At 49.9% G+C, this 11,186-nt stretch overlaps 1 protein-coding gene and 1 pseudogene across 1 annotated transcript; both read left to right on the forward strand.

Moving 5' to 3' along the window:
* The first annotated feature begins 1,233 nt into the window (after positions 1-1,233).
* On the forward strand, positions 1,234-3,252 carry LOC117851454 (zinc finger protein CONSTANS-LIKE 16). The gene is made up of 2 exons (XM_034733275.2): positions 1,234-2,479; positions 2,581-3,252. The coding sequence occupies exons 1-2, from the start codon at positions 1,391-1,393 to the stop codon at positions 2,830-2,832; spliced, it is 1,341 nt and encodes a 446-aa protein (XP_034589166.1). The 5' UTR covers positions 1,234-1,390; the 3' UTR covers positions 2,833-3,252.
* A 2,224-nt stretch (positions 3,253-5,476) lies between these two features.
* On the forward strand, positions 5,477-6,582 carry LOC117852138 (3-ketoacyl-CoA synthase 6-like; annotated as a pseudogene).
* Positions 6,583-11,186: the final 4,604 nt, after the last annotated feature.

The following is an 11,186-nucleotide window of genomic DNA, read 5'->3' on the forward strand; positions in this document are numbered from 1 at the left end:
GTAAATCGAGAGTCTAGATTTAAACCCCTGTTACTCTCGTACCGACTATATTACATTTGCTTTTAAGCACAATTTAGTCTCCCATGACAAGGAGAGCTGGAACGAAGAAAGCTTGCACAAGACTCTATTTTCTTTGCCTGGTAGGCATTTGCAATCCACTGGGCGGCATTATCTTCACTGGATAAGACCTGTATAATTCTTGCATATCAAGTCGGCATCGCCGTGAGCCGAGTGTTTTGTAAGCCCATGCTGACCACGCAACTACTTTCCAAGGTGTCATCAACCACTATGTTCCATAGCATCAACATTTCGAAAACGATTCAAATCTCCAGCTGGGGACCCCCCAGAGGCCAAATATTTTCTTCATGTTTTTTGGGCGTGCGATTTTGTAGGCCTTCCAAATTTCGGGCATGGCAGCTTTGAGCAAATAGGTCTTCCTTGGCCCTTGGGGGACCATACCTAAGGACGCGGCGCACAAGCTATGCTAGTATCTAATTTTACTTCACCTTGACATGGAATGCATAAATGTACAACAATGCAATTGAAGATCTGATCATTATCAGCTGTACTCACTCGAAACTCTATTTTGTATGCCAGCTCTAAATCTTCACAATAAATAGGATTAGGTCGTTTTAGCGCATTTGGAATTGTTTATGTAATAATGAGGACCCGTCTGGGGCAAATATGGTTTTACAAGAAACAGTTAAAATAGTGTAGGAACAAATTAGATTTTTCTTGATTTGAGATGATGCTTCATCTAATTGAAATAGCACATGCATATGCATACGCTTTCAAACTTGACCACCTTTCATTTGGACAATTTTTCCAAGAGCCGAAAGAACTCTTTCCGAGGTTTGTCATGGTAACAAAACATGCAGTGAGGCGTATACGATACTAAGATGCAGTTGTGATCACTGTGCTGGGAAAAAACGATTGAAGAAAGACTTTTCTTACCGGGTCCACGCGGTCCCGCTGCCAGCGGGAACCCACAGTCACCGTGAGAGCGACCGGGAGCTCTGGGAGCTCAACGGGTTGACCCCACCGGAAATCCCGTCGTAGCCAATCACAGGAGCCGTCGCCGGATGCTGCATGCCCTTCAACCAATCACGTCGCAGATAAGACCTGCAGGTGTACCCTACTGTGACACCAAAAGTGCAAAGTACACACCGTGGGTCCCCGAAAAAGTGCACAAGCCGGCCCCACCACCTCCTCCCGTGCTACAAAACCCAAGCCCACGATATTTCCGGCATCAAAAAAAATTGTAATCTGCACAGTACAAAGTTCATTTGTACATTGATACATGTGAATACTTACGTCCCATCCCCTATAGAGCGTACAGGAGACATCACTGGAGAGCTAAGATCGTCTCACACTGCTGCTTTGAAGAGAGATGATTGCCACGGGCAGCTCGGCGAAGGCGGCGGCGGCGGCTGGGGCGGTGGGCGGCAAGGCGGCACGGGCCTGCGACGGGTGCCTGCGCCGGCGGGCGAGGTGGTACTGCGCGGCGGACGACGCGTTCCTGTGCCAGGGGTGCGACACCTCCGTGCACTCCGCGAACCCGCTCGCGCGGCGCCACGAGCGGGTGCGCCTGCAGCCGACGTCGCCGCTGCGCGCGCCACCGCCCGCGTGGGCGGCGCAGTGCGAGCCTCGCGACGACGTGGTGCCCGCGTGGTTCAGGCGCAAGGCGCGCACGCCGCGGGGCGGGCACGCCAAGAGCGTCGCGCAGGTGCTGTCGCGGCGGCTCGTCGTGCCGGAGGCGGCGGGCGGGGACGGGGACTCGCCCGAGGGGCGGAACGGGGAAGGGGAGGTGGAGGAGGAGCAACTGCTCTACCGCGTCCCCATCTTTGACCCCGCCCTCGCCGAGTTCTGCTCGCCGCCGCCTCTCGAGGACGCAGCGGCCGTCGCGTCGTCCTGCAACGAGGATGGCACCGTCGAGGACCCGGCGAATCCGCATCCAGCAGCACCTGCGCCGCCGCCGGTGCAGTTCTTCCCCGACGGCCATGCCAGCTTCGAGCCCACCGACGCCGAGCTGAGGGAGTTCGCCGCTGACATGGAAGCCCTCCTCGGGCGCGGCCTGGACGATGGCAACGAGGACTCGTCGTTCTACATGGAGACGCTGGGCCTCCTCGATCCGGTGGACGACGACGCCGGCGTCGCGCGAGTCAAGTTGGAGATCGACGGCGGCGGCGCCTTCGACGCAAGCGGCACGCCGGCGTGCGGCGTCCAGCTGGAGGCGGAGGCGTCCGACGAGATGCTGGACATCGACTTCGACTACGGCTCGCCTCAGGAGACACCGGACGACAAGGCCGCGAGCAGCGACACGAGCGCCGCAGCCACGGACGCCCAGTTCTCGCAGACGAGCCTATCGCTCACCCTCAACTACGAGGCGATCATCCAGAGCTGGGGTAGCTCGCCGTGGACCGGCAGCGGCGAGCGGCCGCACGTCAAGCTCGACGGCAGCTGGCCCCACGATTACACGGTACGTTCATACCACGTATACGCACTCGTGTCGTGACATCTTTAGTAATTGGAGAAATTAATCATATCGATTGTTAACTTGGAAACTGGTTGTGCACACAGAGCATGTGGGTGGTGGGAGGAATGGTCGGGCACGTCGGGGAGGAGCTCGGCACGCCGAGGCTGGGGATGATGGACGGCGGCCGGGAGGCCCGAGTGTCGCGGTACAGGGAGAAGCGGCGGACGCGGCTCTTCGCCAAGAAGATCCGGTACGAGGTGCGCAAGCTCAACGCCGAGAAGCGGCCGCGGATGAAGGGCCGCTTCGTCAAGCGAGCTACCGCCGGGGGCAGCGTCGCCGTCGCCGGCCTCGCATAAAGCTTAGCCGTGCGCTCCGGAATGCACTGCACGCACGCACGGTGTATGCGCAGCGCTTGTACGGTGTAGCGCGTGCCCGGGCGCGTGGCTGCGCACAGATGGGAGGTGCATGCGCGGCCGCCCGCCGCCGGCCGGCCGGCGCGCCGCTCGTCCGTCGTCATAAATGACGCCAAGAACAAACAACTCGTCGAAGCTGCTTTAGTAATTCATTCAATTTAAATCAAATTTCGTGCCTGTTTTTTCCACAGATCAGTTCGCCACGGTAAGCTGTGCCTTCGAGTGGCACTTGCTTCGTCCTTATGGGCTGTGGCGATGGTCGAATAATATTATTAGTGCATTAGTGCTAGCTAAGTAAATTGTACTGCTTTGTTGGACATGTATCAGAAGTATTTTTGCCCTTGCTTCAGAGGGTTTGAATCAGTTGGTGGTTCACTGGCTCTGTACTTGCACATGATGATCATTGGTTCTTGCTGGGCGGTATCATGATTTTATTCAGAAGAGTATATATTTAAATAATTATAAGGAGTTTTGTTCTTTTAACTTCAAACTATTCAGGCAATGCCCATAAGCCCATGGTGTTGAAGTATAAGTGAATTGACCATCTTCATTCACTTATCGGCTTAAGCTTTTGGTTGAAAACTAATCGGCACATGCAACTCAATACATCGATCTGTTTTGTTTCATTCTTATTTGCTAATTCATTTTGTAAATGAGATGTATATTGGACGATATCCAAGATTACGTTTTTGTTTTAATTTGGTTTATCTGATAAATATGTTATTGAAATGTCGTGTTTCACTATGCTCCTTATTGGATGATTTATATGTCAATAATAAAGGGAGAAACATGAAACTCGATGGTTTTATTGATGGGCACTCGGGGTAAATTTCCATTGGCACCTTGTGCCTTGATTTCATCTTCTGTACTTTGATTCAATCCTGACATGCCAGTATTGAAAAAGACAGTATGGCTCAAACAAAGGAGAAACAGACCCTCAATGGCAACTAGTATGGAAAACGATTTTTTTAAATGAACGGATGAGCCAAACCGTTGCATCGAGTCCTAATACTGACCATGCTTTTTCCCTGATTTGACCAAAGTGTTCCAACTAACAACACTGAACTGCTATCTCGTTCCAGTTAATTCATAGACTATATAGACATATATTAAGCCAAATGCTACTTTGGAATTTGGATGGCACATCGGAAGCTCAGAACGATGCATTTGATGTGCACTTCAAGAAAATGCTGGTCACATGTACGTGCACCCGCGTGGAGAGCTTAAAGTGATCACATGGAGCAGAAAACATCTCATTATTCCATTGCAGGTCAGGCTTTAATTTCTTTCCATGAGAGTACCTAAACATGGAGCAGAAAACATCCACATAGGCCAAAGTCCTTTCAGATATAGAAAAAGGCCTTCAACGTGAGTTTCTATATACCATTATACCGACGGAATTTCAAATTTCAACTCAAAACTTCCATTGCAAATTTAAATGTCAAACTTGAACTCTAACAATTAACATTTCACCCTAGAAAATTCGAACATGGGGAGGATGAGGAAGAAGCTAGCAACAACAGGCGCAAGGTATTTGAGGATTGTTATTGCCAAAGGGCAGCATGTTTTGTAGCATAAAAAAAAAAGAACATTGAGGATTCTTATGGCGGCATGGTGGTTAAAAGAAAACAAGGGCAGCGTGCCTGCAACCTCAAAAATGTAAAATTATATGGCAGAATTACTCTTGGAAAGAAATACTCGTAGGTATCATGGCTGATCATTTCGGCATGGCTCACCACATAATAGAATAGAAGAAAACAAGGGCAGCATGCCTGCAACCTAAAAAATGTAAAATTAGATGGCAAAATTACTCTTGGAAAGAAATACTCGTGGGTATCGTGGCTGATTTCGGCTTGGCTCACCACATAATAGAATAGAAATATACACACTATGACATTTGTTTGAGCTGTTCTAAACGAATGACAGAAACCATATCCATCGTAGACTCGTTGTCCATTAAAATTTACACAATAAAATCTCGATGAGTTTAGCTTTACCAAAAAATCATTCTGTTTATTCCAAAGTTGATCTTTTCCCCTTATGACTTGTAACATCATGCACGGACACACACTCACGGGCACACCCATATCAAATGCCTATACGTATATTTACCATTGAAAGCACATACGTGTGTTTAAAAGATGAACACCGAGAGAGCGGTAACTACACGGCTCAACCACCACACCATCAGATATATGATATTATGGACTTTTCTTTTGATCGGAGCATGTTTTCTGCATTGTAAGAGCATGTAGCAGCTTTAAAAACCCCACCCGTCTTCTTGAACAGTATGCGCTCAAGGTTACATGCCAATAACATCAAATATCTCAACCATCTAGTGAACAATTGCATCATCATCTCTGCTGCCACCATACCAACCGCAACTGCCATGATCCTCAAGGTCACACATATTTTCCAATACGGGCTACTCACCTGGTCCACTACGATCGCCCCACACATCCACCACCTCTGGGCATTCTTACTCCTAATCGTCGTAACTATCAAGTATCTTGTCCAACGTTCACGCACTGTATACCTTGTTGAGTACGCTTGCTTTGGGCCACACTCAAACTACCGCGTCAATCCGACTACCTGGTTTAAGACTCTTCGCTTGTTCCTTGATGATGATACCATTTCCTTCCTAAAAAACATTTTTAGACGATCTGGCCTTGGTAACGAGACTTGCCTCCCCTCCTCACTTCATTATATCCCCCCTATTCATAGTTTAAGCAGAGATGGTCATCTTCACAGTGATTGATGATCTATTAGCCAAGACGTCAGTCAAGCCTAACGAAATTGACATACTGATTGTCAATTGCAGCTGCACCACAATGATACCATCCATGACTGACATGATCATAATAAATAGATACAAGCTACGTAGCGGTATCCGCAATACGGAACTGTCTGGGATGGGATGCAGTGCAGGATTGATCGCGGTTGGTCTTGCAAGAAACCTCTTGCAAACCATGTCTTACGGTGCACACGCGCTGGTGGTATCCACGGAGATCTTGACAGGCAAGTACTATGCAGGGAGGAAGCGATCGATGCAGCTGACCAACATGTTGTTCCGCATGGGAGGTGCTGCCGTGCTACTCTCGACTTCAAGGGCCAATGCTCGTTTTGAGCTCATGCACATTGTGCGAAAATCCACCAGCGCCCAGGACAGTGCGTACCATTGTGTCTTCCATGAGGAAGACGAGGAGGGAAACCTAGGACTTAATTTGTCTAAGGACCTTGTGGCCACCGCTGGTGAGGCACTAAAATCAAACATAACCACAACTGCCCCCCTTGTGCTCCCAGTCTCTGAGCAGTTCTCATTTTTGAGCAGTTCTCATTTTTGCTCTCCACTATCGCACAGAAGGTGTTTAAGAAAACTACAAGTACAAAGCATTGTGTTCCTAATTTCAGTTTCGCAGTTCAACATTTCTGCGTACATGCTGGTGGGAAAGCTGTGATTGATGCAGTCCAACGCAGCCTCAATCTGTCCGACGAGCAGGTTGAACCATCGAGGACTCCCGCGTGAGTGACAACACGGGCGGACGAAACCCTTACCGCCGCCACCCCTTCCTCCCTCTCCTCATCGCCACGTCGCCACCCAAGCCGGCTGCCGGAAGCTTGCATGGCTCACGAGGACGGTGGCGGCGGGGCGGCCTGCTTCTCCCCCTTCATCTCCAGGCGTGGCCGCCATAGATGTCGGAGGGAGCTGCCGTAGGGCGGCACGCGGCCGTGCCGGCGAGGCCGGATACGGCCCCCCGCGGCCAGATCCGTCGCCAGACGCGGTGGCGACGGCTTCCCCCACGTGAGGCGGCGGTCACCCTGCCTGGTGCGGAAGCTGGACGGGCGGTGCGCGCCGGGGTGGATGCCGCGTGGTGGCGGCTGCACGGGCCGAGGCTGAGCAAGGGGCGAAGCGGGCAGTCGTGGTCCTACGGCAAGGTGGGGTCGACATGTCCCTCTAGCGGCCGGATCCGCAGTCCCCGGCAGTGAGCTCCTAGGGAGCAGCGACGGCACGGAGGCGACAGCGGTGGTCCGAGTGGCGCGGCGGCGGCCCCGGCGCAGGGCAAAGAAGGCACACAGTAGGAAGGGCTGCTAGGAGGAGGAGGCGGTGGAGGACGAGACGCGGAGGAGGTGCGGCGGCCGGCGGCGGCCCATGGAGAAGAGCGGCATGGAGAGGGTGCCAGTGCGGAGGACGGTGGCACGGAGATGGCCACGCAAGTGAGGAGGAGTAGCGGCTCGAATGCCACGAGGCCATGCTGGTGCCGTGGCGGCCGCCCGCATGGTGCCGTTGCGGTAGTGCGAGGATCTATGCCGGTAGCGGTGGGATGCCATTGTCGCGGGAAGCTTTGTGTCTGCGCTCATGGTACAACTGAGATTCTGGTGGTGGCAAGGTGGAGGTGAAGTTATTGGAGTAGCTCGGTGGCACAATGTCACCCCCAACGGCAAAGCAAGTCCAGATCCTTGGTGTGGAGTCCAGCGGCGGAAGTGGTGAGGCCCCCGTTCGCTTTAAGTGATGTGTCCCCACCATGCGTGGTGGATGTGGCGAGGCCCCCACGCGTTTCGAGTTGCCTTGGAGGGCCAGTATCTGGTGCGGTGTTTTGATTGTTTGGTGTGTACAGTGTGGTAGCGGTGCTTCGGCATTGGGTCATGCAGAGCGGTGGCCTTTTCGGTGTGGTGCAGTGTGCTCCTCCTTTGACTTCTGCTGATAAAAAGCTGTGGATTGGAAGATCGACAACCGTGTATGTGTGACCTGAGGACGACGGCAGCATGGTGGGCAAGCCCTGGTAGCTACACGGCTTGCAGCGGACTGTAGCGGCCAGTCCTGCGTGGCAGCGGCTAGTTCGGCGTGGAACATCATCGGGGACGACGGCTGGAGATAAGGGCTACTTGGCGGCTTTTCCTGCTGGGTGGTGGTGGTATGGCGTAGTGGTCGCTGCTGAGGCATTAGCGTTGTGTGGCTTGCGTTGACGACCAGTCATAGAGTTCTTTTTTTAGTTGAGTTGAGTCGGCGTTATCTATTAGGAGCTACTTTGGTGACTGTTGTTGTACCCAGTCTGGGATTTTTTTTTCTTTTTAATATAATCGGCAGCTCTCCTGTTTCGAGGAAAAAAAAAAGACATTGCATCGATTTGGAAACACTTCAAGCAGCTCGCTATGGTACGAGATGGCGTACTGTGAGGCTAAGCAGCTGATGCGGAAGGGGGATAGAGTTTGGATGATTGGATTTGGGTCCGGATACAAGTGCAATAGCGCCGTGTGGAAGTGCATTCTACCATCTCATAGTGCTGACTCGGCATGGGCAAACTGTATCCATCGTTACCCAATGGATGTCGCTAAACAATATGTCTAAGGATGCCCCTACTAAAAGTATGTACTTATGGACTACCTCCATATGTATAAGATTGCAAAGTCAATAATGTCAAGTACTTTTTACTGGGAAGAATAATAATGATATTTTAAGGCACATATTCTCTTCAGCACGCTCCTCTCTTCTGTCACACCCAAAATGTCAGTGTATGCATGCACCAATTTTTTTCTGGACATGTAATTATGTAAATGTAGCATGTCTGCATGTTGTTAGTTTTGTTGTTTAACATAATTAGCACATAAACAGAGGATCTCATAGCCTGAACCATAATCAATCTACTAATGTGGAATTTAGGCGGATAAATCTTATACCAGCGTTAGGAGCTGCCATGGATGCCTCCTAAGTTGGTGAAGACGTCGATGTAGATGTAGTAATGTTGATGCAGAACGCCGATTCAAGAGCAGGGGATGTTCTTGATCGGCAACTTGAGCTTCTCGCCGGGTAGAGCCTCCCCTCTGGACGCCAATGGCACTGACCTGGTCGTGGATGTGGAACTAGAGCTTCTACCTCCTCCAGCTCCCTTAGCAATCGGTGTTTTAGATCTTTGGCTAAAAGCTTAGGACTTGATGCATTGGAAAGCCTCCCGACCCCTTAGTTTTATATGGAGCTGTGGAGGCAAGGCCTAGAGTCCGTTTAGGAAACTAACCGTGTGCCTGCTGATCACAGACGTGAGTCCTATTCCCTCACGTAGGGGAAAAACGTGGGGAACAAGTTCCTCTCGGTTTGGTGTCCGAGAAGATCACGTTAACTAAAATTTTCAACATTCTCCCACTTGATCGAATGGTCAACAACTTGTTAGCATCACACTTACGTTCACACTGAGTACAACAGTAAATACCCACAGTCAGTAGCATTTAATTCGCTACTAGGACCCATTACATACAGTCTCACTGAAATACCTTGTTAGAACGCTTATACATTATTGGGAGTTCATAATGGCCCTGAATCAGGACCTAAAGACTATCCACCAGACCCGTGTCTAGAACATGCTGCTTAAATTGATTAGGTGGTAAGCCTTTAGTGAGCGGATCCGCGAGCTGGTTCGATCTTGGCATCTTTCTTTCACAACAAGATACTTAAGGTCAATGTGTTTGGAAGCACCACTTGACTTGTTGTTACTTATAAAGAACACTGCAGATTGATTATCGCAGTACAACGTAATCGGTTTCGTAATGCTATCTATAACTTTAAGGCCCGGAATAAAATTCTTAAGCCACACAGCCTATCCAGTCGCTTCATAACATGCCACAAACTCAGTTTGCATTGTCGACGCTACAACTAAACTTTGCTTAGAGCTTTTCCAAGAAATAGCTCCTCCTGCTAGAGTGTAGATATATCCTGATGTAGATTTTCTACTGTCGTGACACCCATCAAAATGAGCATCAGAAGAACCAATAACTTCAAGGTTATCTGATCTTTTATATGTGAGCATGAAATCTTTAGAGCCTTGGCAACAATGTAATGCTTTCTTGACACCCATCCAGTGGACCTTTCCTGAATTTTGCTGATATCCTCCAAACATTCCGTTTGCAAATGCCAAGTCCAGATGCGTACAGACTTGAGCATATTAAGCTCCCTAAACTTATCGCCAATTGGTTTTTAGGATATTGTTTCTCACTAAACTTATCGCCCTTTGCTATTGGAACAGGTGTGGCCTTACTCTTATGCATCTCATATCTCTTAAGCATTTTTCAATATATGACTTTTGTTGATGGCTCTTAAGTGCCAAATCTAGACTGTCAACTCCTACAAAAATGCTAGAAAGATGAGTATCAACCTAGTGGTAGGGGTTAATTACTAACCATTTCCACAAGTGTTCATAAATAATTGTATGCAGGTCACTTATCCTTAGAAAGGAGGAGGAAACACATCCAAGTGGCAAAGAAACACAACTCCAGCCAATCAGGAAAGAGCACATGGATCCATGCGCCCACCAGAGGGGGTAAACTGCCTTAATTTGGTGCGTGCACCTAGGACCGACTCGAGGGCCCATCAAGTAGCGTCCCAGACGAAAGGCGGAGAGGCGGTGCCCGAGGTTCAGCCGAACCCATGGTTGGGCCAAACCAGTGCTAGCTCCCCTCGTGCTGAGCTTCCACGTGGCGGCCCCTGGTGACTTCCTAAAGGCGATTGTGGTCGTTATCCCAGGAGTTACCGCCTCAAAGCCTCAGATCCTGCTATGTGGCACAAGGAGAAGAGTTGGAGAAGAATATTCCCTTGAGATCCCCTTGAGATGCTTGGAGGTTCTCCACTCTCCCAAGGCACCTCCCCTCTATAAATAGTATACATTAGTAGCATTTATATTTGAGTGAGATCAGTTATCTTACTCGTGGGTACGTTGCTCTGTATTCATACAAGTGTTGTAGTCTGCTACAGGGGGCCCAAACGTAGTTAGGCTGCAGTAGCAATCAATAGCGTAGACGTGGTGTCTCGACTAAGGGTTGTCCTTCGTTTACCGTATATCCCACGGGTTGCTAGAGGTAGGCCGTAAGTGGTGACAGCCCTATTGGTCCTTTGTAATCCTCCACGTTCAATTATATATTAGGCTCTTGGCTAGAGGCACCTGACTAATTCAGGGTAAGCCGATGCCCAAAGCGAGTATTTGACCTAAGAGATCAACCTTTAACTCACCTATAGTGCTATATTTTGGAATCCTCTCTACCCTCGCCACCTTTTTGGGTGTGTCCTTGGATCGACTAGAATAGAAGTTAGTGCACACATGTTCCCTTGGATTCGATACCCTTGGAATACTCTGAGGTGAAAGCTACAATGGTATCCGTGCGCTTGTGGATTTATTCCTCGTATCTTTTTAGTTTTCCTTTCTTCTACCTTTACCCCCGCTGCCCATGGAGAAGCCTTCCTATCAAAGCCTCTCTACCCCAAACAGCGAGTTCTATGAGCCACAATCATGTTCTACATCTAGCTATGAACTCCG

This window comes from Setaria viridis, chromosome 4 (genome assembly GCF_005286985.2).
Source record: "Setaria viridis chromosome 4, Setaria_viridis_v4.0, whole genome shotgun sequence".
Classification (NCBI taxonomy): Eukaryota; Viridiplantae; Streptophyta; class Magnoliopsida; order Poales; family Poaceae; genus Setaria; species Setaria viridis.

Bases quoted from the DNA above. Each gene is read 5' to 3' on its own strand.
- LOC117851454 (XM_034733275.2), top strand. From the start codon at position 1,391: ATGATTGCCACGGGCAGCTCGGCGAAGGCGGCGGCGGCGGCTGGGGCG. The intron at 2,480-2,580 runs GTACGTTCATAC...TTGTGCACACAG, and splicing joins GCTGGCCCCACGATTACACG to AGCATGTGGGTGGTGGGAGG.